This window comes from Heterocephalus glaber, unplaced genomic scaffold (assembly GCF_053883595.1).
Source record: "Heterocephalus glaber isolate CG9 unplaced genomic scaffold, H.glaber_assembly_v1.0 deba00000347, whole genome shotgun sequence".
In the NCBI taxonomy this organism is placed as follows: domain Eukaryota; kingdom Metazoa; phylum Chordata; class Mammalia; order Rodentia; family Bathyergidae; genus Heterocephalus; species Heterocephalus glaber.
The window spans coordinates 50,831,995-50,854,905 of record NW_028258143.1 but is presented as its reverse complement, the minus strand read 5'-3'; the positions used below and the strand labels follow the sequence as shown (position 1 = coordinate 50,854,905).

The 22,911-nt window shown below is 36.2% G+C and overlaps 1 protein-coding gene across 8 annotated transcripts in view; it reads left to right on the top strand.

Annotated features, from left to right (window-relative positions):
* Tlk1 (tousled like kinase 1) overlaps positions 1-22,911 on the top strand; it is a 152,257-nt gene that overhangs the window by 67,859 nt on the left and 61,487 nt on the right. For 5 of the 8 annotated variants that reach the window (XM_004857657.3, XM_004857655.3, XM_004857658.4 and 2 more), the window contains one exon: positions 16,386-16,457. In XM_004857657.3, coding sequence (XP_004857714.1) covers positions 16,386-16,457 — 72 coding nt within the window. Of the gene's footprint in view, positions 1-13,307; positions 13,345-16,385; positions 16,458-17,508; positions 17,578-22,911 lie in introns of all 8 variants that reach the window. The other 3 variants (XM_087200260.1, XM_087200262.1, XM_087200247.1) reach the window with 2 other exon arrangements.

Below are 22,911 nucleotides of genomic sequence, written 5' to 3'. Positions count from 1 at the left end.
CTGGCAAGTTGAAACCCAATTTTTCCAGCACCATTTATTAAAGAGGCTATCTTTCCTTCAGTGAGGGTGTTTGGCTCCTTTATTGAAGATGAGATGGCTGAGTGTGTCTGGCGTTGTTTCTGCATCTTCTAATCTGTTCCACTGGTCCTCAGGTCTGTTTCTTTGCCAGTACCATGCTGTTTATATCACAGTAGGTTTGTAGTATAGTTGCAGGTTGGGGATTGTGATACCCCCTGCCATGTCTCTGTTACCTAGAATTGCTTTTGCTATTCTGGGTCTCTTATTCCAAATGAATTTTTGGATTGTTTTCTCAAGGTCCATAAAGTATGCTGCTGGGATCTCAATTGGAATTGCGTTAAATCTATATAGCAGTTTTGGAAGTATGGCCATTTTCACTATATCAATCCTTCCTATCCAGGAGCAGGGGATGTCTGTCCATTTTCTGATATCATCTTCAATCTCTCTTTTCAAAGTGCTATAGTTTTCAGAGAAGAGGTCTTTGATTTCTTTCGTTAGGATGATTCCTAGGTATTTCAGTTTTTTGGATGCTATTGTGAAAGGAATTATTTGCCCTATTTCTCTCTCAGTGAGTCTGTCATTGGTGTAGAGGAAAGCTATTGATTTTTGTGTGTTGACCTTGTAACCAGCTACTTGACTGAATTTGGTTATTAAGTCTAGAAGACTTTTGGTGGAGTTCTTGGGATCTTCTATATAGAGTATCCTGTCATCTGCAAATAATGACAATTTGACTTCTTCATTACCTATCTTTGTTCCTTTTATTTCTTTCTCTTACCTAATTGCTGTGGCTAATGTTTCCAGAACTATATTGAACAAGAGTGGTGATAGTGGACATCCTTGTCTTGTTCCTGATTTTAGTGTGAAGGATTTCAGTTTTTGACCATTTAGTATGATATTGGCTGTTGGTTTTTCATAGATGGCATCTATCAGTTTGAGGTAGAGACCATCTATTCCAATTTTTTGTAGGGTTTTTATCATAAATGCATGTTGGATTTTGTCAAATGCTTTTTCTGCGTCTATGGAGATAATCATATGGTTTTTGTCCTTGGCTCTATTGATATAGTGTATTACATTGATTGATTTGCATATGTTGAACCATCCCTGCATCCCTGGGATGAATCTCACTTGATCAGGGTGTATGATCTTGATGATCTTCTGCATTCTGTTTGCCATTATCTTATTAAGGATGTTTGCATCTATGTTCATTAGTGAGATTGGCCTATAGTTCTCTTTTTCGGTTGGGTCTTTCTCTGCTTTGGGGATCAAGGTGATGCTTGCTTCCAGGAATAAATTTGGGAGTATTGCTTCCCTTTCAATTTCATTGAAGAGTTTAAAGAGTAGTGGCAGTAGTTCCTCTCTAAATGTCTTGTACAATTCAGCAGTGAAGCCATCAGGGCCCAGGCTTTTCTTAGTTGATAAGTTTTTAATTACATTTTCAATTTCATTGGTTGATATTGGGTTGGAATTTTTATTGGAATTTTTAGGTCTTCTTTGTTCAACTTTGGTAATTCATATGTATCTAGGAATCTGTCCATTTCTTCTGTGTTGTCCATCTTATTGGCATATAGGTTCTGGAAGTAGGTATTGATGATCCTCTGGATTTCTGCTGGGTCTGTTGTAATTTCACCCTTTTCATTCCTAATTGCATGGATTTGGGCCTTTTCTTTCCTTTTTCTGATAAGGTTGGCTAAGGGTTTGTCAATTTTGTTGATTCTTTCAAAGAGCCAACTCTTGGCTTCATTGATTTTTTTGTATCATTCTCTTAGTCTCCATTGCATTGATTTCTCCTCTGATCTTTATAATTTCTTCCCTTGTATGAGCTTTGGGGTTGTCCTGCTCTTCTTTTTCTAGAAGCTTGAGGTTCAGCATCAGGTTGTTCAATTGGGCTCATTCTGTTTTCCTAATATGTGTATTCACTGCTATGAATTTCCCTCATAAGACTGCTTTCATTGTGTCCCATAGATTCTGATATGTTGTATTGTCATTGTCATTTAATTAAAGGAACTGTCTGATTTCTTCTTTAATTTCCTCTGTGACCCATTGGTTATTCAGAAGTATGTTGTTCAATTTCCACATGTTTATGAAATTTTTTGAGTTTCTTTTGCTATGGATCTCCAATTTCATCGCACTATGGTCTGATAATATACAGGGGATAACGTCAATTCCATTGCACTTACTTAAACATGTTCTATGTATGAATATGTGGTCTATTTTGGAGAATGACCCATGTGCAGCTGAGAAGAATGTGTATTCTGATTTTGTGGGGTGCAGCACTCTGTAAACATCTGTTAAGTTCATTTGTTCAAGAGTTCCATTGAGTTCTAGTATTTCATTACTTATTTTTTGCCTAGTTGATCTATCTATTTGTGACAGTAGGGTGTTGAGGTCCCCCACTACAATTGTATTAGTGCATGTATGACTTTTCATGTCGGTTGGTATTTGTTTTATATAGTTGGGCACACTAGTGTTTGGTGCATAGATATTTATGATTGTCATCTCTTCCTCTTGGATTGTTCCCTTTACAAGGTGGTAGTGTCTTTCTTCTTCTCTGTTAATCAGTGTTGGTTTGAAATCTACTTGATCTGCAAAGAGGATAGCTACTCCTGCTTTTTTTGGGGTTCCTGTCACATGGAGTATTGTTTTCCATCCTTTAACTTTCAGTCTATGAGTTTCCTTTTGAATTAAGTGTGTTTCTTGTATGCAGCATATTGTTGGATTTTGCTTCTTGACCCATTCTGCCAGTCTATTTCTTTTGATTGGTGAATTGAGACCATTAACGTTGATGGTTATAACTGAAACACATTGACTTGTCATTGGCATGACTTTTTCTTTTTGTTGGGTTCTCCCCCTTTACATTTAATTTCTTGTCATGCCAGATGGGTTCATTCTGCTTTGCTTCCTGGGGTTGTGATCCTCAATGTCTGTTCCTAGGATATTGTGTAAAATTCTTTGGAGTGCTGGTTTGGTATTCACGAAGTTCCTAAGGTGCTCTCTGTCATGAAAGTATCTTATTTCTCCATCCATTTTGAAAGCTAGTTTTGCAGGGTCCATCAATCTGGGTTGGAGGCTGTTTTCTTTTCGGGCTTGGAATATGTCACTGCAAGCTCTTCTTGCCTTGATGGTTTGTGTTGAGAAGTCTGCTGTGATTTTCATGGCCTTTCCTTTCTATGTGATTTGTTTCTTTTCTCTAACTGCTTGGAGAACTTTTTTCTTCTGTTGAGTTTCTGGAATCTTAACAATTATATGCCTATGTGTAGATTTTTTTTTGATCAAGGCTATTTGGAGTCGTGTATGCCTCTCTTAATCTGTATGTCAAGTTCTTTTCCCCTGCTTGGGAAGTTTTCTGCCATTACTTCTGTGAAGAGTTTTTTTTATGTCATCTGCGCTCTCTCCTGCTTCTTCATTGACTCCAATCAGTCTTGTGTTATTCTTCTTTGGATCGTCTAGCAGCTGCTGGATTGATTTCTCGTGTTCCCTTATAATTTTGAAGCAATTCTTCTCTTCCTGGTCATTAATTGCAATCTTATCTTCTGTATCTGAAATTCTGTCCTCACATTGGCTCATTCTGCTCCATTTCAATGGAGTTTTTCATCTCTGGGAAATCTATTTGAATCTGTTTTATGGATTCATTTATTCCCCATGTTGGGATTCCATCATGTTCCTCAGCTCCTCTTTAGATTTATTAATCATTTCTTGCACTAGGAGCACAATTTTTCCTGTTATCTGAGAAATTATTTCTGATTTCCTTTTTTCCAGATCCCCTTTTGTTGCCAGTTCAGTGGGTCCAGGTGGTTGAGTATCAGAGTGTTCCATCTAATTTCCCTTTGGGGTTGCTGTAGGTGATCTGGAAGTCTGGTTTTGAGACTTATTTACGTGTTTTCTCATTTCAACTATGGGGGCGGGGGGGTGCTGTTGGCACCCGCGCGGATCACCTCCTCTGAGCTGGGAGAGGTGGGACAGGGGCCAGGAGCGGTGGTAGGGATGGTGGCCGGAAGCCCCTTCCTCTGGGCCCGGAGCGGCGGGAGGGATGGTGGCCCGGAAGGCCCTTCCTCTGGACCTCTTCAAATGTTTTTTATGTTTCTGTTCCCTTCCTTTTTTGACTCTGATCATGTATATTAGACTGCTTAATAGTGTTCAGTAATTTCTATTTTAAGAATATTTTTCTGTCCTTTGAATAATTTCCTTTGGCCTAACTTTAGTGCAGTCTTCATTCCACGGTTAATGCTCATTCAGTGAATTGTTTTATATTTTAGAGTAAAATTTTCAGGTCTAGATTTTACATCTCTCCTTTCTACAATTTTTATTTCTCTGTTGACAGAGCAGCATGTTGTTTTTTGCAAGTATATTTTCCTTTGTCATTTTGAGCATAATTATAATAGCTGGTTTAAAAATCTTTGCTGGGCCGGGGATTTAGCTCAGTGGTTCCAGCGCTTGCCTTGAAAGCACAAGGTCCCGAGTTCGATCCCCAGTACCAAAAAAAAAAAAAATCTTTGCTGATTCCAGTACCTGTATTACTTTTTGGTTACTCTGTAGTCTTTTTTCTTAAGTATGGGTCATACTTTCTTCTTAGAAATTTTATATTTTATCCTTCACACTGTCAGTGGTACCCTACAGACACTGGGGTTTGGTGTGTTCTGGAGAGTATTGATGGCAGGGGGTTGTTTTATTTACAGGCAGTTAGCTGGACTGAAATCTAACCATGTTTCCCTGCAGGGGGCAGTAGCTGACATCTCCGTTCAGTTGTTGGAGCCTTATCTGGACTGCTTAAGAGTCTTTCCCACTCTTATATAGATCAGCTAGAGACCTGACCAGAACCTATATACCAAATTCTGGAGTTTTTCTTTGTGGTTCTTTATCTTTTAGCGTATCCTTATATTCCAGCTGCTATGGTAGCCTGAAACTCTGGTTTTTCAAGCCAGTAAGACTGAAGGTTTTGATCTAAGTTTTAGCTGCCCTAGGCAGCTTAGGATCTTCCCTCAGGCAAAAGCTGTAAAAACAGAAAACCCATACAAATATGTTCTCTTCTTCCAGTGTTGCCTCTTATCTAGATTGTCTACTTTTGGTTGCTCAAGTATCTTCAGGTAGGTGTTTTTAATTTTTTCACCCCAGAATTTATAGTTATCTGTGGAAGTGTTGTTCTCATATGAGGTATTCTGATACTTGTTTGTTTTTAAAAATAAAATCACTTGAACTTATATCAGTATTTCCAGTGCAAATTCAGGACTATTAGGTTTTTATTTGCATCTGCATCTTCTGTACCGAGAATTATGGCTATTGGTCAATGCAGATAGTAGAATATTTCCTCCCAATATGCTTACCAACAAGTAAATAATACTATCACTTGCCTTCAGTTCTCAGACTGATTAAACTTCTTTTGGTTGTCTGAAGCTCATTCTCAATAGATTCTTTTGGAAGGACTCATGGGAGCAGTTGTTGATTGTATTTTGATAACAGTGTGTTATAAATCACTGTTAGTGAACATATAAACTTTGCTCATATTTTCTTTCCTTGAATATCTTAAATATTTTCTTCTGGCATAAAATGTTGCTTTGGAAAAATTTGATGTTGGGCCTTCTGGATTGATATGGGGTGCTCCCTTCGATAGCTCAGCTGGTAGAGCGGAGGACTGTAGACCTGACAGAGATCTGTGGATTGATATGGGGTATGTGTTGACTCTTTTACTTAAGAGTTTGAACTTTTTTCTGATTTTTCTTATAGTTTTTATTACTTTAATTAGTACTTTTAAAGGAATTCTGTTATATTAAATCATTGTTTCTAAACCAGTTTTCTCTCAAATCCTTATCTTTTGATTTCAAAAAATTCTTCCTTTTTAGTACTACTCAGCCATAAAGAACGAGAAACTAGAGACATTTATAGCTAAATGGATGCATATTGAGGCCATACTCTTAAGTGAAATAAATAGGACACACATGTGTAAATACCGAATAGTTTCTCTGGTGTAAGAAACTGAAAGTGTAAATAATGATTAAAATGAATAATTGATAATGTGAAATAGGAAGAAAAGGTCCAAAGTGGTAGAGGACGTGGGAGGGGTAGGGGAAAGGAAAGAAGGGAAAGGAAAAATTATGAGAAAAGGAAAAAATGGAAACAAAGTCTTTGTAAATAGGGAGCGGGGAGGAGGTGAAGGGATGGCAGGAAATGGGGAAAAAAATAAGAACCAAGATACATCATGTAAAGGTACAAGTTCCCAATGATAAATGTAAATGTGCCGGGGATTTACCTCAGTGGTTCTGGCACCTGCCTTGCAAGCGCAAGGTCCTGAGTTCGATCCCCGGTAAAAAAAAAAAAAGTTAATGTATTGTATATCTAAAAGTTACCAATAAAAGAATTTAAGGAAAAATAAATAAATAAATAATTTAAAAAGGTCTTCCTTTTTACCTTTTGATTTTCCTAAGCCATTTTCTGCTGTATGTATTAGCTTTTGTGTTCATTCCAGTTTGCTCTTCACTTCTGATACTTCTTTTCTGAGTTCTACCTTAATTCTGAGTTTTTTTGAAATCTGACTTATGTTGTTCTATCTTTCCTTGACTCTTTTTTTTTCAGGGGTGGGGGATAGAACTCAGGACCTTGCGCTTGTGAGGCAGACAGCAGCACCACTGAGCTGAATCCCCGGCCCCTTGAATCATTACTGTAATGTATTTTAGCAAGTTTTGAAGTAGTAGATTACTATTTTCATCTATTTTGTGGGTATTATTATTATTATTAAAATATACTCTGTACTTTACTCTTTTGTATAAAAACTTTATGTAGTTGACCCTCATCATTTGCTGTGCTTTTGTGTGTATGTGTGAAATTGGATATCTTGTACACTTAGAGGTGGTTTTTTGGGGGTTGCATTTCTCACAGAACTCTCTCTGTTGTTTGTTTTGGGCTCTCTTCACCCAGAATAATAGCGATGTACCATTTGCTTTCTGAGAGTTCTAGGCCTGTTTCCTTCTCTACTTTTATCTGGACATTCCTTTTCCTTTATTACCATTGTACTTCCCTTTTATGGAAAGGTCTATTTCAAGAATTGTTAGAGGATAGACTATTCTGACATCTTAAACTTCACTGTGGACTCCTTGCACTTAAAACCCTTCCAAATATAACTTTTCTGCTCAAATTGATTTCTGGTTTTGATGAGTACTTTTTTTTTTTAATGCTGTTTTGGGAGTATCTTGTTCTCAGTTCTGGCAGATATACTGTTTCTTTCTACTTCTTTCCAGTGCAGATAATGATACCATATAGGTCTTGTGGTTGTTGGTGATCTTGTCCCCATCTGCTGCTTTTTGAAGGGGAGAGGGGTGTGTGGAGATTTTTATCACCTAGTTTTGTTGTAAATGCTATCTGTAGAGCTTTGATTTACTATTTACATTTTACATTTGTTTTCATGGAGATTTAAAAAAAGAATGTTCAAAAATTTTGCCTCTGCCTCCATTGTTCAAAAATCTTTCTAATGTATCATTTAATTGCCATTGATGCTGTTTTTTCAAGTTTGACAGACTTGCCCTGTTTAGATTTTTAACTTTCCAAATTTTCTTTGAATCTTAATCATTTCAAGAGTTATCCTGTGTTGCAGACAGCCTTTACAGAGCCCAACATTGTACTGGGCATGTATGCAATTGTTCAAAGAGTCAGTTTGGAAATTTATCTTAGGTTTGTTTGGGCCAACTTGCAACTTGTTTGTAGTACCATTAGGTAGGCTTTCATTATTCTTAATAGTAGGCAGCTACTCCTACAAATGGAAGGGAAACATGAGGGTATCAGCTGGCCTACATGAAGTTAATTCATGCATCATTTTTGGCATGTATGCCAAAATCTGACAGCCTCTGGCTGAAACATTCCTAGGAGAAATTGTTCCAATGAATTGATAGCACAGAAAAGTCCACAAAATAATAACCATTACAGGAATATGTTAGACAAAAAACATTGTCATTGGACAAAATGATAATTAATTTCTATTTTTCACAGTTCAAAAATACTGTCAAGGAAATGGGGAAACTCTTGAGCAAAACAATTAGGATAATTATAGTTTCTCTAAAAATGAAGTCATTACAAACAAAAAATGGGGGCAGTTTATTAATATAAAACAGTTAAATGGATATGTAAGAGTTATGGTGGAATTTGATAATTGTGAAGGGAACTGAAAAGTACAAATAATTCTTTTGGCCAACCGATACATTTGAGTTTTCTATTGGATAACTATTTTATCAATTTTATCAATTACTTTGCTTTTATTTTTTATTAGTACAGATTGCAGTATGTAATGATTACATTCCTTGTGGGGAGTTGGTACATGTACATAACACATGGTAATTCCTTTTTTTCACCCCCTTCCCCATCTTTCTTTTCTCCCTCCCTCCATCTCTTGATCCAGTTCCCATTAAAAAAGATCTATCTCCCCACTTCCTAGTATCTATCTTTTATTTAGCTCTTTATGTTTATGCTTATTTCACTTAACATTATGGCCTCAAGGTGTATCCATTTTCCTACAGATGACTGAAATTTATCTTTCTTTGTAACTGAGTAGTACTCCATTATGTGTAAACACCCCATTTTCTTTATCCACTCATCCGTTGATAGGTCGTTTCTAAGATTTAGCTATTATGAATTGTGCTGCTACAAACATGCCTGTGCATGTATCACTGTAATGTGATGTCTTTAACTCTTTTGGGAAGGTACCTAGAAGGGGAATAGCTGGCTTGGGTGGAATTTCTTGGTTTAGTTATTTGAGGAATCTCTTTTCTGATTCCATAGAGGTTGTACTAATTCATATTCCCACCAACAATGTAGAAGGGTTTCTTCCCCACCTCACAGTCTCACCAGCATGTTATTATGTGATTTCTTGATGTTAGCCATTCTTTCTGGGATAAAATGGAATCTCATTGATTTTCATTTCTTAGGGCCAGGGATTTAGCTCAGTGTTTCCGCCGCCTGCCTCGGAACGGCAAGGTCCCGAGTTCAATCCCCAGTACCAAAAAAAAAAAAAAAAAAAGATACTACTTAATTTGCATTTCTTGAATGGTTAGCGAAATTCAGCATTTCTTCATGTATTTGTTGGCCTTCTGTACTTCTGAGAAGTGTGTGTTCATTTCAATTGCCCATTTATTGATTCTTTCATCTGGAGGGGTATGATTTTTTTCTTCAATATTCTAGATTCTACTAATCTCTCCAAGGAATAGCTGGCAAAAGTTCTTTCCCATTTTCTAGATTGTCTCTTCACTCTGTTGGTTGTTCTTTTGCTGTGCAGGTTTTTTAATTTGCTGTGATCCCATTTGTTGATTCTTGGTACTATTTCCTGTGCACTTTGGGTTGTGTTCGAAAGTCCTTACCTACACCTATGACTTTAAGAATTTTACCTACTTCATTTTCTAGCAGATTGTTTCTGTTTTAACATTTAGATCTTTGATCCATGTTGATTTTAGCTTCGTACATGGTGAGAAATATGGGTCTAGATTTAATCTTCCACATGAGGTTAGCCAATTTTCCTAGCTTTATGTATGTATGTATGTATGTATGTATTTATTTATTTTATACTGAGGATCGAACTCGGGTCCTTGCACTTGCAGGGCAGGCTGCGGAACCACTGAGCTAAATCCTCGGCCCTACTAGCACCATTTATTAAAGAGCCTATCTTTCCTCTAGTGTATGTTTTTGGCCTCATTGTCAAAGATCAAATAGTTGAACATAACTCCGTTAATGTGCTAGAATCTAGTGAAACTTGCATTTTAAGTTTGTGGATTGTGTAACATGCAAGTTTTTAGTCCACAAAGGTTGTTTTATTAATAAAAAAATAAGGTTTCTAATGTAAAGAAAAAATGAGTATGATTGGAGTTGTTTCTGCATCCTCTGTTCTGTTCCATTGATCCACGTGTCCATTTTTGTGTCAATACTATTTTTATCACTGAAGCTTTATAGTATAACTTGAAATTCAGGCTTGTGATGCTCTTGTTATCTGGGATTGCTTTTGCTCTTCTGGGTCTCTTCTGGTTCCATATGAATTTTAGGATTATTTTCTGCAGTTCTTTGAAGAATATTATTGGTATTTTGATTGGGATTGTGTTAAATCTCCTTATCAACTTTGGAAGTATGGCCATTTTGACTATATTGGTTTTGCCTATCCACGAATAGGGGATATCTTTGCTTTTTCTGATGTCCTCTTCAATCTCCTTTTTCAGAGTACTATAGTTTTTGTTGTAGTGGTCTTTCACTTCCTTAGTTAGGTTAATTCCTAAGTATTTTAATTTTTCTTGGTGTTTCTGTGGTTGATTTTTTTTTTCCTAATTTCTTTCTCACTCATTTCAGTATTGGTGTACAGGGATGCTATTGATTTCTGTGTTTGTGTCCTGCTACATTGCTGAATTTGGTTATTAATTCTAGGAGTATTTTGGTGGAATTTTTTGTCTTTTATGTAGAGGATTGTGCCATCAGCAAATAGGAAAGGATTTCTTCCCTTCCTTTATCTATCTCTTTTATTTCTTTTTCTCACCCAATTGCTCTTGCTAATGTTTTAGTACTGTGTTGAACAGGAGTGGTGGTAGTGGGCATCCTTGTCTTGTTTCTGATTTTAGAGAGAAAATTTTCAGTTTTTCCCCATTTAATATGATGTTGGCAGTTGATTTGTCATGTGTTTTATCAGAGCGCCATAAGGTCCTTCTATACCTGTTTTCTTCAGCCTTTTTATCACAAATAGGTGTTGGATTTTTTTCAAAGGCCTTTTCTGTGACTATTCATATGATCGTGTGATTTTTTTTCCTTCTATTTATGTGATATATTTCATTTATTGATTGTGTATTCTGAACTGAAGCCTACTTAGTCATGATGTATGATCTTTTTGATGTTTTGTTGTATTCTGTTTGTCAGTATTTTGTTGAGGATTGTTGCATCTATATTCATTGAAGAGATTGGCCTGTAGTTCTTTTTTGGTTGGCTCCTTGTTGGTTTTGAAATCAGTGTAATGTTAGCTTCCAGGAATGACTTTGGGAGTACACTTTCCTTTCCAATTTCTTTTCTTTCTTTGCTCTTTTTTTTTAAAAGCTTTTTTTTTTTTTTGGTACCTGGGATTTAACTCGGGTCCTTGTGCTTGCCCAGCAGGCGTCAAAACCACTGAGCTAAATCCCCAGCCCCCTCCCTTTCAATTTCATTAAAGAACTGAGAAGTATTAGTGTTAGATCTTTCCTGAAGTTCTTGTAAAATTTAGCTGTGGATCTATCCAGCCCTGGGCTTTTCTTGGTTTGTAATTTTTTTAAATTACTGCTTCAGTTTCATTGCCTGTTACTGGATTATTCAGGGTTTTATATCTTCTTGGTTCAATTTGGTAATTTGTATGTATCTAGGAATTTATCTATTTCTTCTAAATTCTCCAATTTATTGGCATTCAGGTTTGCAAAGTTCTTGCAAATAATCTTCTGGATTTCACTAGTTTTGGATTTGGATTCTTGTTTTTCCTAGGATCTTGAGGTGCATCATTAGGTTGTTTGGCCTTGCTCTGTTTTGGGGATATAGGCATTACAGCTGTAAACTTAGCTTTTAGGACTGCTTTCAGTGTTTCCTAAAAGATCTGGTATGTGATACTGGCATTATTTGGTTCTAGGAACTGTCTTATTTCTTCTGTAACCCATTGATTATTCAACAGTATATTGTTTAATTTCCATCTGTTTGCATAATTTCTGTATTTTCTTTTGGCACTGATTTCTAGTTTTATTGTGCTATTATCTGAAAATACAGTATAATTTCAGTTCTCTTGCATTTAGTTAAGCATGCTTTATTGACTAGTATGTGATCTACTCTGAGAAAGTTCCACATACTGCTAAGAAGAATGTGTATTTTGTTGTTGGGTGGAACACTGTACGTATCTATTAAGTCCATTTGTTTGAAGGCTTTTAACTCTGATATTTCTTTGTTAGTTTTTTTTGTTTGTTTGTCTAGTGGATCTGTTTGTGACTGTGGGGTATTAAAGTCCCCCGCTATAATTGTGTTTATGTTTACCCGATCTTTTATGTCTAGCATTATTTGTTTTATGAAGTTGAGTGTGCTACTGTTTGGTACATATATATTAATAACGGTTAACTCTTCTTGTTGAATTGTTCCCTTAACCAATATGTTTATAGTTGCCAATTTTTGCCTTTTTTGTCTTGAAATCTACTTTGAAAATAGGATAGCTATACCTTCTTTTTGTTTAGGTTCCCATTGCATGGAATATCCTTTCCCATCCTTTGATTTTTAGTCAGTGAATTTCTTTTGGGGTTAAATGTATTTCTTATACACACAACATACTGTTGGATTTTGTTTCTTGATCCATCCTGCCAATCTGTGTCTTCTGGTTGGGGGATTGAAACCATTCTCATTGAGTCGTTACTGATAGGTATTGGCTTATCCCTGTCATTGCATTATTTCCTTGTTGCTAATTTCCTTTCTTTCCCGCTACTTAACTGCTCACTCACCCTACCTGGTATATTCATTCTACTAGACCTTTTGTCATTGCTAGTGTCGTTGTCTCTTTCTAGAATATCCTTGAAATTTTTTTGGAGTGCTGGTTTCATGGTCATGGATTTCTTTAAATGTTCATTATGTAAATATTTTATTTCTTCATCAATTTTGAAAGACAGTTTTTCAGGATATACTAGTCTAACTCAAAAGTTGTTTTGTTTTAGGGCTTGAAGCACTTCACTTCAAGCTCCCCTGGTTTTTAAGGTTTGTGTTGAGAAGTCTCATGTAATTCTAATGGGTTTACCTTTAAAAGTGAGTCAGTGCTTTTCTGTAACAACGTTTAAGATTCTGTTGTATGTTGGAACTCTGGTGTTTTGAATATGATGTGTTATGGGGAGACTCTTTTTCTAATTGTGGATATGTAGGGTTCTATATGCCTCACTTATCTGTACGTTACATTTTTGTCTTGTATTCAGTAAAGACATTTTTAAATGCACTTTGTGCAGTCTTCTGATTTTTCAGTAATTCTAGTTAATCTTAGTCCTCTTTGTATCATGTCAGATCTAGCAGATGTCAGATCTATTTTACATGTTCTCTTGTTGTTTTTATGGTGTATAGTGTCACCAAAACCAGCCCTGTCTTCTAGTTCTGACACTGTCCTCACATTGGTTACTTCTGCTGCCCATACTTCTGATAGTTTTTAATCTCTTTTAAAGTTTTCTTTGATACCTTTTTATGGACTCTAATTCTTTTTTATCCTAGTCATTCAAGTTATGTACAATTTTGTTTAGCTCAGCTAGCTTTTTATTATTGTCTTTGTATACTTGCTGATTATTTTATAATTTTATTATTTTTTTTAGTTATATCTTCGAGTTTGCCAAGTGCAGTATTGTTCTGGTACGTTGTCTCCTCTGTTATAATTTCAAATAATTTGGCTGAGTGACTTTTCATTTCCTCCAATTCAATGCCCCATGAATCAACTTTACGAGAGTTGGGAGTTTTTGGAGGCATTTTGTTGTGTTTTCTCATATTTCTGTATATTTTTGTTTGTTTCTTGTGCTGAGGCTTGCAGGCTGATTATAGTAGACAGGTTTATTCCTGATATGGAGACTTTTCAGTTAATGTCTGCTGTTTACCAGTGTATTTTGGGTGTGGTTAGCTGTCCCAAGATCCAGCCATCTCCATTTATTTGAGAGAGAAGGGTGCAGCATATTTGACTCATTATTCAGTTCTCTGGACATGGGCCACAGTTAATGACATGAAGGCAATCTAGATATTGGCATCCAGAGAAAACCCATTAATATTAACAACTATGTCACCGTGGCTGTAGTAATAAAATTGAGAATAATAATATTGTCAAAGACAAAGTGGATATTTACATAGCCTATGAACCAGCAATGTATCATCCTAACCATTGAAAAGAGGTTTGTAATTATAGTACAAACACTAAGACAAACCAAATATTGTACATATGAACAACTTTACCTCTACTAACAGTAGAACAGTATTCAACATGAATAGCATAGAGTTAGCTAGCTATGTAAAGATTCATAAAGCTTAATAGTTATACTAGTTAAGGTAGAGGGTTCGGGAACCAGAAAGTGAAAAAAGTAAAATTTGAAAAATTAACATGTTCCAGCCAACTTGAGCTACTGGTGGTAAATAGATGACGGTCTCATTGGGTGGCTTGAATCACTGGTGGTACAAACAGATCTGATCACTCTTTATTAGTCTTTTTACTAATAAAATTAATTCAGAGCTGCCCAGCAGCAAGATGTACTGATTAAGTCAGAGTCACCCAGCAGCAAGGCATACAAATAATGGCCCCATTGTGAACATGTTAATGGGAGATGAGAAGGAGGAGAGAAAAGTGAGATAAGGAATCCTATTAAGGAGTAAAAGGAAGTTAGTATTAGGAAACATTTACTGAAAAGAACAAACAAGGAAAAAGAAAAAAAAAAGAAAAACAGCAAATATAGCCAATAAAAGAAACATAAAAAGGAAGGAAAAAGAAAAATATGTTAAAAGGGGAAAAGAAAAAAGAATTAAAAGGGAGGGAAAAAAACCTCAGTCCCTCAAAAAAGAAAAAATGATGAAGGAAAGAGAAAAATAGTAAAAACATTTTAAAAAGATTGAGTCATAAAAAATTCCCGTGCTTTTGAATTAGCATTTTCTTTCCAGGATCTGAAGCAAGAATCTAGCAAGTCACAATTCTCTCTAACATTAGGGCATGTGGGTTTGTGAGGTGCCCTCCTATTATGATTTGTGTCTAGATGTCCCCTCAAAGCCTCATGTGGTCATAGGCTTTTTTTTTTTTTGGTACCAGGGATTGAACTCGGGACCTTGAGCTTGCGAGGCAGGCACCAGAACCGCTGAGCTAAATAATCCCTGGCCCATGGTCATAGGCTATTTTGGAGGTAGTTGAATCTAGAGCATGTGATGCTAGGCATTACGGGCATGTGATTACTAATCCACTATCCATGAGTGATTGGTTTGGCACTACCCTAATCCTGGTAGTCTGAATAAGATAAAAGGAGCAGAAAGACACTGTTAAGGTCCCATGTTGCTTTTCGCTGTCTTCCGGCACCTTGAAGTGTCTCCCTCAGCAATGAGAGAAAAGTAAGTAACACACCTGTCTACATCAGAACCTCCTGTGTCCACTCGCCCGACTGTGGTAACTGTCCAGGCTGAGGCCTGTCTATGCTCACATTGATAGATGGGGAAAAAGTGAGCCCTCTGGTTTCTGCTGCGTGTAGGCTACAGGGCAGGAGTTCAAGAAGACTCTTGGACTTAATGTCAACATTTACCATGCCTGGTTTCTCACTGTGCACAGTAGGCCCCATGTGTTTCCTGACCTGAGTTTAAGCTTCTCAGAGAGTCTATGTCTGTCCCAGTCACTTTGAGAGGGTAATACTGGAATCCCAAAGCTGCTAGCCAGGTCCATACAGTACTTTCTCCCTGGGTCTGCTAGCCCTGTGGGCTTACCTACTCTCTCTCCCCAGGCGTTTGCTTTGTCCGGGATCAGGCCTGTCAATTAGACCATGCATCTGCTGTTCCACAGCAAGGGGAAGCAAAATGTAGAAAACCAGCTTGGAGTTGGCAGATGGTCGTGGCTGGGTGCTGCATCATCTCACTGTATTAGGCAGCTTGCTGAATCTCTGCTTTTTCTGTCCCTGGGTGTTGGCCTTGTCCGTGATCAGGTAGATTGGTTGGTTGGTGTCTCTGCTGCCCTGTGTAAGGGGAATCAAAACACAGAGCTGGCTAGGAGTTTTCAGGTGGCCATGGCCAGGACACAGAATCCATAGGCATGGAGTTGGGTGGGAGTCAGTGGTGCGGCTGTCTCAGGTTGGCTCCATCTGGTTTTGAGGGGTACACAGCTCCATCCAGTCAGCTGGGGGTGTGGCTCCCCAATTACTTTGTTTTAGAAGTGGTTTTAAAAAAACAGCTAAAGTCAGGCAAAAGGCTGAGACAGGAGGATTACAAGTTGGTGACTTAAGACTATCAAAATGAAAAAAAACTAAAGAACCGCTGGGTATGTAGCTAAGTGCAAAGGCCCTGAGTTCAATGCCTGGTACCCCCCCCCCCTCAAATCAGGTAATACAACTCAGTTCCTGCAACAGAGCAGAACTTTGTTGACTCAATAAAGCTTTCCAGTATATTTACAATGTTAAGTACTTGATATTTCTTATTTTTACTTTCATGGCTTTCTTGTTTAAAAAGGATCATACTTTATTTTCATTTTTTAAGATCAACTATACTTTGTAAAATGTTTATTTTATTTGATGTTTTTTAATTTTTATTTTTTGGTACCAGAGATCAAACTCAGGTCCTTGCACTTGCAAGGCAGGCGGTGGAACCACTGAGCTAAATCCCCAGCCCCTGTAAAATGTTTATTTTAAATTACTCCTAATTCTTACTTTTTAATAAATCTTTAACAGGCCTCAACAAATAATGAAAGCTCTAATCACAGTTTTGGAAGCTTGGGATCTTTAAGTGACAAAGAATCAGAGGTAAGTAATTTCATTTTAAATATGTTATTAGAGTAAATGTTGGAATCACCTTTTTATTTAGAGGCCCTCTGTCCTTCATCATTATTGGTGCTAAGAGTTAATGATTTTAAAGTTTCTTGTAGAAAGATTTTGCTCTGCTTCATGAAGTACAATATTCAGATTGTAAGACTGTGTTTGGTATTAGAAAATATAATTTCTTTGGTTTTGTAGCTAAATTATACTACATTGTGATGCATAAATATTTTTAATAGAAGACAGTTATTAGTCATTTATAATTCTATAAGATGAAGGTGATTTTTTGAGATACATTACATTTCAGTTTTCTATTATACTTTTCTACTTCTTTCCTTAATTTGATCCCAATAAGGATTTCTGTACTTTCTTAGATACAAACACATGTTTTTTCTTCTTTTTAGAATTTTATGTATTCATACTGCTGATTTTCACTTTGCATATTGATAAAAATCTGCCAGATCCTTTCCCCACCCACCCACATACTGACCCTACCAAAAAAATGCATAATATTATATAAGTAGGCATATGCATCCCTGGTATAGTTAATTTTAAGCATGGTATACTTAACGGCATCTTTTTAAAAATGGGTAAACAGGAATTTCTTTGTGTTTTAGCATTCATTTGTTGATGCTGTAACTTCATTTTTTGTGGATATAGCCTTTTCTCTCCATTTTTACACAGTTCTGTCACTTAATTTTTCATATTTATGTGTATGTGTGTTTATGTGTGTGTGTGTTCCTTGTCAGTGTTAGCTTATCTTTTTGAACCATTTTAGTCTCTTTTTCTACTTGAGTTAGTGTAGATATATCATCTTGATAATACCAGTAGGACATTAATGCTCAGTAACTCTCTGTGGCATTTGGTTTCAGTGTTCAGTGGAAAGGGAAGTTCTAAGGTGGCATCTTTTTAGTCCCTTGTTATTGAAAGCACCTAGGGATCTCTAGGTAGATAGTTTTGTGTAGTTCTGTGCAGGCATCCTGACCCTCCAAAGGAGTGTGGCAGAGGGTTCTCACTCATCAGGCTTTCCCTTCCACAGAGACAACTGGCAGGCAGCTGAAAGGACCGTGCAAGTGACGGGACTTTATCTGCAGTAGGTTCCCTTGAGGTAAGCGTTAGTAGCCTGTGGAACACCAGCTTATGGCAGTTTAGTTTTTTGTTTTTTATTTTTATTTTTTCAAATTAGTACATTTAGGTACTAGGTCCTTTAAAATGGAAGGTTTAGCTCTAGTCAAAGTAAAGTTTTTTAAAAACTTTATCAAGAATGTTTTCACTTTATATTTCGTAGATTTTGGAACATTTCTTGATATTTTCATAGCGCTAAGTATATTCAGTAATCTTTTTCATACTCTTTTTGTGTTATGAAGGACAATAAAATAATTTTAAATAGTTTCTGTTCACCAAATATGGTATTTTTTGATAGATCTTTTTAAAATAGCAAAACATAACAGTAAAAAAAATCACCTAAGGGGCTGGGGATTTAGCTCAGTGGTTCAGCTGCCTTCCTCACAAGCGCAAGGACCTGAGTTCGATCCCCAGTACCGCCCCCCCCCCCAAAACCCCACCTATTTCAAGGTACCTACTTCCAATATAAGTTACAGATTTAGTATTTGGATCCATACAGAGGAATTAGCCTGTAAGAAAATTCCCCTTGCTTACATTTTTAGTTAAAATATTGGTGTTTTATTTTTGTTTTAAAACATACATAGATTTGCAATGTAACACAATTTGGTTAACCATTAGATGTACATAGAAGTTTGGGCAGCAGTAGAAAATCTTGAAAAAACTTTTGGTTTTTGCTGTCCTATATTCTATATCTGATATTTTTACAAATTAATAGGTAAACTTAGTGCCCCAATAGTTTGGAAATTACTGTAGATTGTATATTTTCCTTAATATTCAAAGAAGTGACTTTTTTGTTATTGTTACTATTTTTATCTGTCTATGTAAAAAGTTAAAACGGATCCCAGTTTTTAGCTCTGTAGGAGGTACCTTCATTAGTAAATTCCATTGAGATAAAATTTCATACATATAAAATTACAGATATTCATGGGTCATTAACTAAAGAGGTTGAGAATAAACTGTTGAAAAAAAATACTGCTTTTTCCCCTGGTACATGTAAGGATAAAGTCTATGTACTATTCTACTGTTTTTGATATATCACTTATTCTTTTGGTAATCAATTTCCTAATGCACTAGATTTTTTAAATAATAGTTTTGGGGCTTTTATTTTATAAAAAATTTTCATAACCAAATAATAAGAGACTAACAATAGTTATTACAGTATATATCATTATCTTCAAAATAATTACTCATGCCAGGGATTTAGCTCAGTGGTGCCACCACCTGCCTCGCAAGTGCAAGGTCCCAAGTTTGATCCCAGGTACCAAAGGGAAAAAAAGTAATTATTCAGTAGAAGATATAAAGATATAAACTGGACAAATTCTTACAAAAAAAAAAAAAAAAGATAACAGACTTTTCAACGAGCTAAGACCAACGATTTAGTTTCTGAGGGATTTTTTTTTTTTAGGAAATAGTACTAGAAGGTTTATTTATTTTCTTTTAAAGAGCTGCCCCCTACCACCCACCCATACCCTACCCTCTGTTCTTTTGGCTTTTCTTCCTGGTCTTTATTTCCATATTTCAAGATAAATAATATGTATACTTTATTATGATTCATCATTTGAACATTATCTGTTGATGCTTTCTTAGGTTTTCTTATAATTTTAGTTCATTAAAGTTCAATTTCTCTATGTTGTATCCTTCTACTAATACTCTTTTCAGACACCCAGGATCATCCTATTTTATTCTTTGCTCTTACTGTTAAAACTAAAAAGCATCTGACAGTCACTGTTAGGTTGATAGAATCTACTCATTGTATATATAAGTTGCTTTGTTATATGTGAATTTAATTTCTAAATGTAGAATTGTAGAATTAGAAAGATCCTCTTATTAATGAAACCACCTGGCAAGTAGGACGTTACTGGTTTTGTTTTATTTTACATTACTCCAGATCTCTTAAAGTAGGCTTCAGAAATTCAGTATTGTTTCCAGTAGACATTTATTGCATATCTGTTACGTTCTAATCTCTGTGTCAAGCACAGACTATAAACATGAATAGGATACAATTTCTACCTTCAAATGAGACCAGTGGCTAGTAGGACAGAGAGACATTTAGACACTTTATTTCATGGACGGTGCGGGCTGTGCAGTAACAGATACAGATAGGCACAGGGGGGTGTGGCAGCAAGGAGTAAGCAGCCCCCAATTCCATCTGCCTGCTAGGGAAGGTAGGCAAAGATGTCTCTTTGCCTTCAAAAAAGTGGTGGTAGTTGAGTTATTAAGAAATTCTGTGAATTCATTCCAGGGGACAAGGGCAAAGTAGGAGAAGGTGGCAGGCAATGGGACTAGAGTATTGTTTGCTTTTGTATGGAAACATAGAAAGTAGTTTGGTTATAGATATAGGTCAGTGATCCTTGGCCCCTAATGCACCTTGGATGACCTGAGAAGCTTTGCAAAATACTAAGCTACTTAGGTTCTGGTATAGGGACTATGTGCAAGAATGGTGAAAGATAGGCTGGTGTCAGGTTTTGAAGGTCTTTATTTCATAGTAAGGAATTTGGACTTTAAATGATGGAGAGCCATTGAAGCCGGGGAAACAAAAGACAAAAAAAATTTTTTAAATTAAAAAAAAAAAAAAGTCTCCCACTAGGGGCAGCGTGAAGGATAGGATTTGAGGGAGGCAAAACCTGAGTTAGGGAGGTAGCTTTGTGAAGGACTCCTACCTGCTTTGCAAAACTCCAAGCCTCCAAGATTTAATATTAGGATAAAAACTTGGACAGAGGTTCTAGTTACCCTGTTTTCAGTCTTTATTTTTGGACCCTGCTTTCTCCTTCAGGTTCTCTAACATTCCTGAGAAGTTACTGAGACTGTTGCCATCTCAGACCATGCTTCCCAAAAAAATCACTGTGTCCATATGCCTGTAGGTCTGCGTAGGTATTTGCATTTCACACAACCTCCCACATTCCACTAGATTTTAAAAGTAGAATTAGGGTTTGATGACTTCAAATTAGCATAAAGAAGGAAAGAAGCCAGGTATGGGGTACATACCTGTAATCTCTGTGCTCTGGAAGGCTGAGGAAGGAGGAGCATAAGGGTTTTTTGGTTTGTTTTTTTTTTGTTACCGGGGATTAAACTGGGGTCCTTGTGCTTGCACAACAGGCGGCAAAACCACTGAGCTAAATCCCCGGCCCAGGATGACAAGTTTTGAGACCACCCTGGGCAATTTGGCAATTTAGCAAGGCAGTGTCTCAAAATAAAAAGTTAAAAGGGCTGGTATATCACTCAGTGCAAATGCCTTAGGTTCAATCCCTAGTACCACGAAAAAGTTTTTAAAAAGAGTGGGTGGGGGAAAATAACAGGAACATAGAGTGATTTAGAAGTAGCTAGATTGAAAAGTATTCAGCTTTAGTGCCTTTTACTGAGATAGGCAACACTAAAAGGAAGGTAAACAGATTTGGCCTGGAAGGTAATGAGTTGAATTCTGGATAATATTGAGTTTGAATATCTGTGGAATAAACAAGTGGAGATAGTACTGTAGGTGTTAGAAGCTATCTAAAACTTAGGAGGCGCTCATACTAGAGATGGAGACTTAGGAGTCTTTCACATAGACAGAATTTTGATTGTCAGTGGAAGAAAGCAGTATCTAGAGTTGAACAGACTTGCTGTAGTATATGCACAAAGGAAAGGATCATAGAGAACTTTGGCAGAGACAAGGAAAGTGCTGAAGAAAGAAGAAAAGGTAGAAACAAAACCAAACATCTTAGTCATAAACAGGACTAGGAACATTCTTCACCTGAATTAAAGCTAGAGAGATAGAGTTGCTTATCTAATAACCTTTTCTCCTACTTTGTAAAGATATGGTATCTCTCTGTATTAAAAGGAAAGAAGTGTGAATGAACTGTGGATTTGAGGAGTGATTAAACTTTATGGGAAGAATAGGGAAGAGAGTTTGTCAGGGGTCTACATTTCTTATTTAAATGTTTTAGAATACTACGTGAAAGAGGAATAGGATTGTACATCTTATCTGCTGCCTCATTGTGTGAGGATAAAAGAAACTCATGTTTCTTGATTACCAGTGTTTTCCGTATTTTAGAACCTGCCTTGAGTACCTATTTGCAGTTTTTAAACATTTTTTTAAATTTTTATTAGTACGTTTGCAGTATATAATGATTACATTAATCATGGAGAGTTAATATATGCATATAACACATCTTAATTCTCTTTATGTACAGTTTTTTTTTTTGCAAGACCCTTCCCTGTCTAAATACAATGACCTCCTTTTTCTAAATTCTGTACAATTGCTGTCCCTACTTAAGCTTAAGATGCAGATAAATTTTGTATCTTCTACCTCGTTTGGAATTTATAATGATTACTAATACCATAACCATTTCTCCTCCCTAGTTCTACTTTTGACGTTATACCTTATTTATTACTGAGATTAAGATATTTGTGACAATATAGGTATCATTGAATTATCTTTAATAATGTTGGAGAAGCACAGTGTATACATATGTACTTACATAGAGTATACTTCATAATATTCATATCTGTAAAGCAAACATGGGCATCAAATTATTCTATTTTGCCTCAATTTGATCTTTAATATTCACCTATTATAATACTTTTGTATATTTTAAGTTTATTTTCTTTAAAACAAATGATAGTCTTTTTTTCCTTTCTCTCCTTTTCCTCCTGGGTAAATCTCAACCCTTTATCAACTTCAATTACTGTTCATTACTATTTAAATATATTCCAGGATTTTTGCATTATTTAGCATTAAGTATATTACATAAAGCTAGGGCAATTGTGGCATCTTGATGAGCATTTCCTTTTTTTAGCTTATTTTATATACATTCCCATCTCTACTGTCTTCTTCTGTTCCTTTCTCCTCTTGCTGCTGCTTCTCGTCCTCCTCCTCCAACTTCTTCTTTTATGCAGGGTGGAGAGTGAAATCAGGTCTCTAAGTATCCAGGCTGGCTTACAACTCAGTCTTGCTCATCTACTTGAGTAGCTCAGATTACAGATGTGTGTCACCACTCCCAGCTTCTACTTTCTGATGCTTTCCTCTTTGATATTTTAGTAGTATTAGCTTGAATGTTTCCTTAATGAACACTTAAGTACACTAGATTGATTGGACGTTAGGATTCTATTTGAAAATAGAGGTAATATTGGCCTTACGTTTTAGGTTTTAGATTAATTTTTTAAAATTTCATTAAATTTTTGTCTATAGTTGCTATAACTTGGACAGTCTTTTCTTTAATGTCTTAGTCTGAATACCCAGTTAGAAAGAGAAGAACTGAAACATAAATTTAGTGATGAGTAGGTTGAATATCAGGAAAAATTACATTTTATGCCTGTTTTACCCAATACATTATCTTGG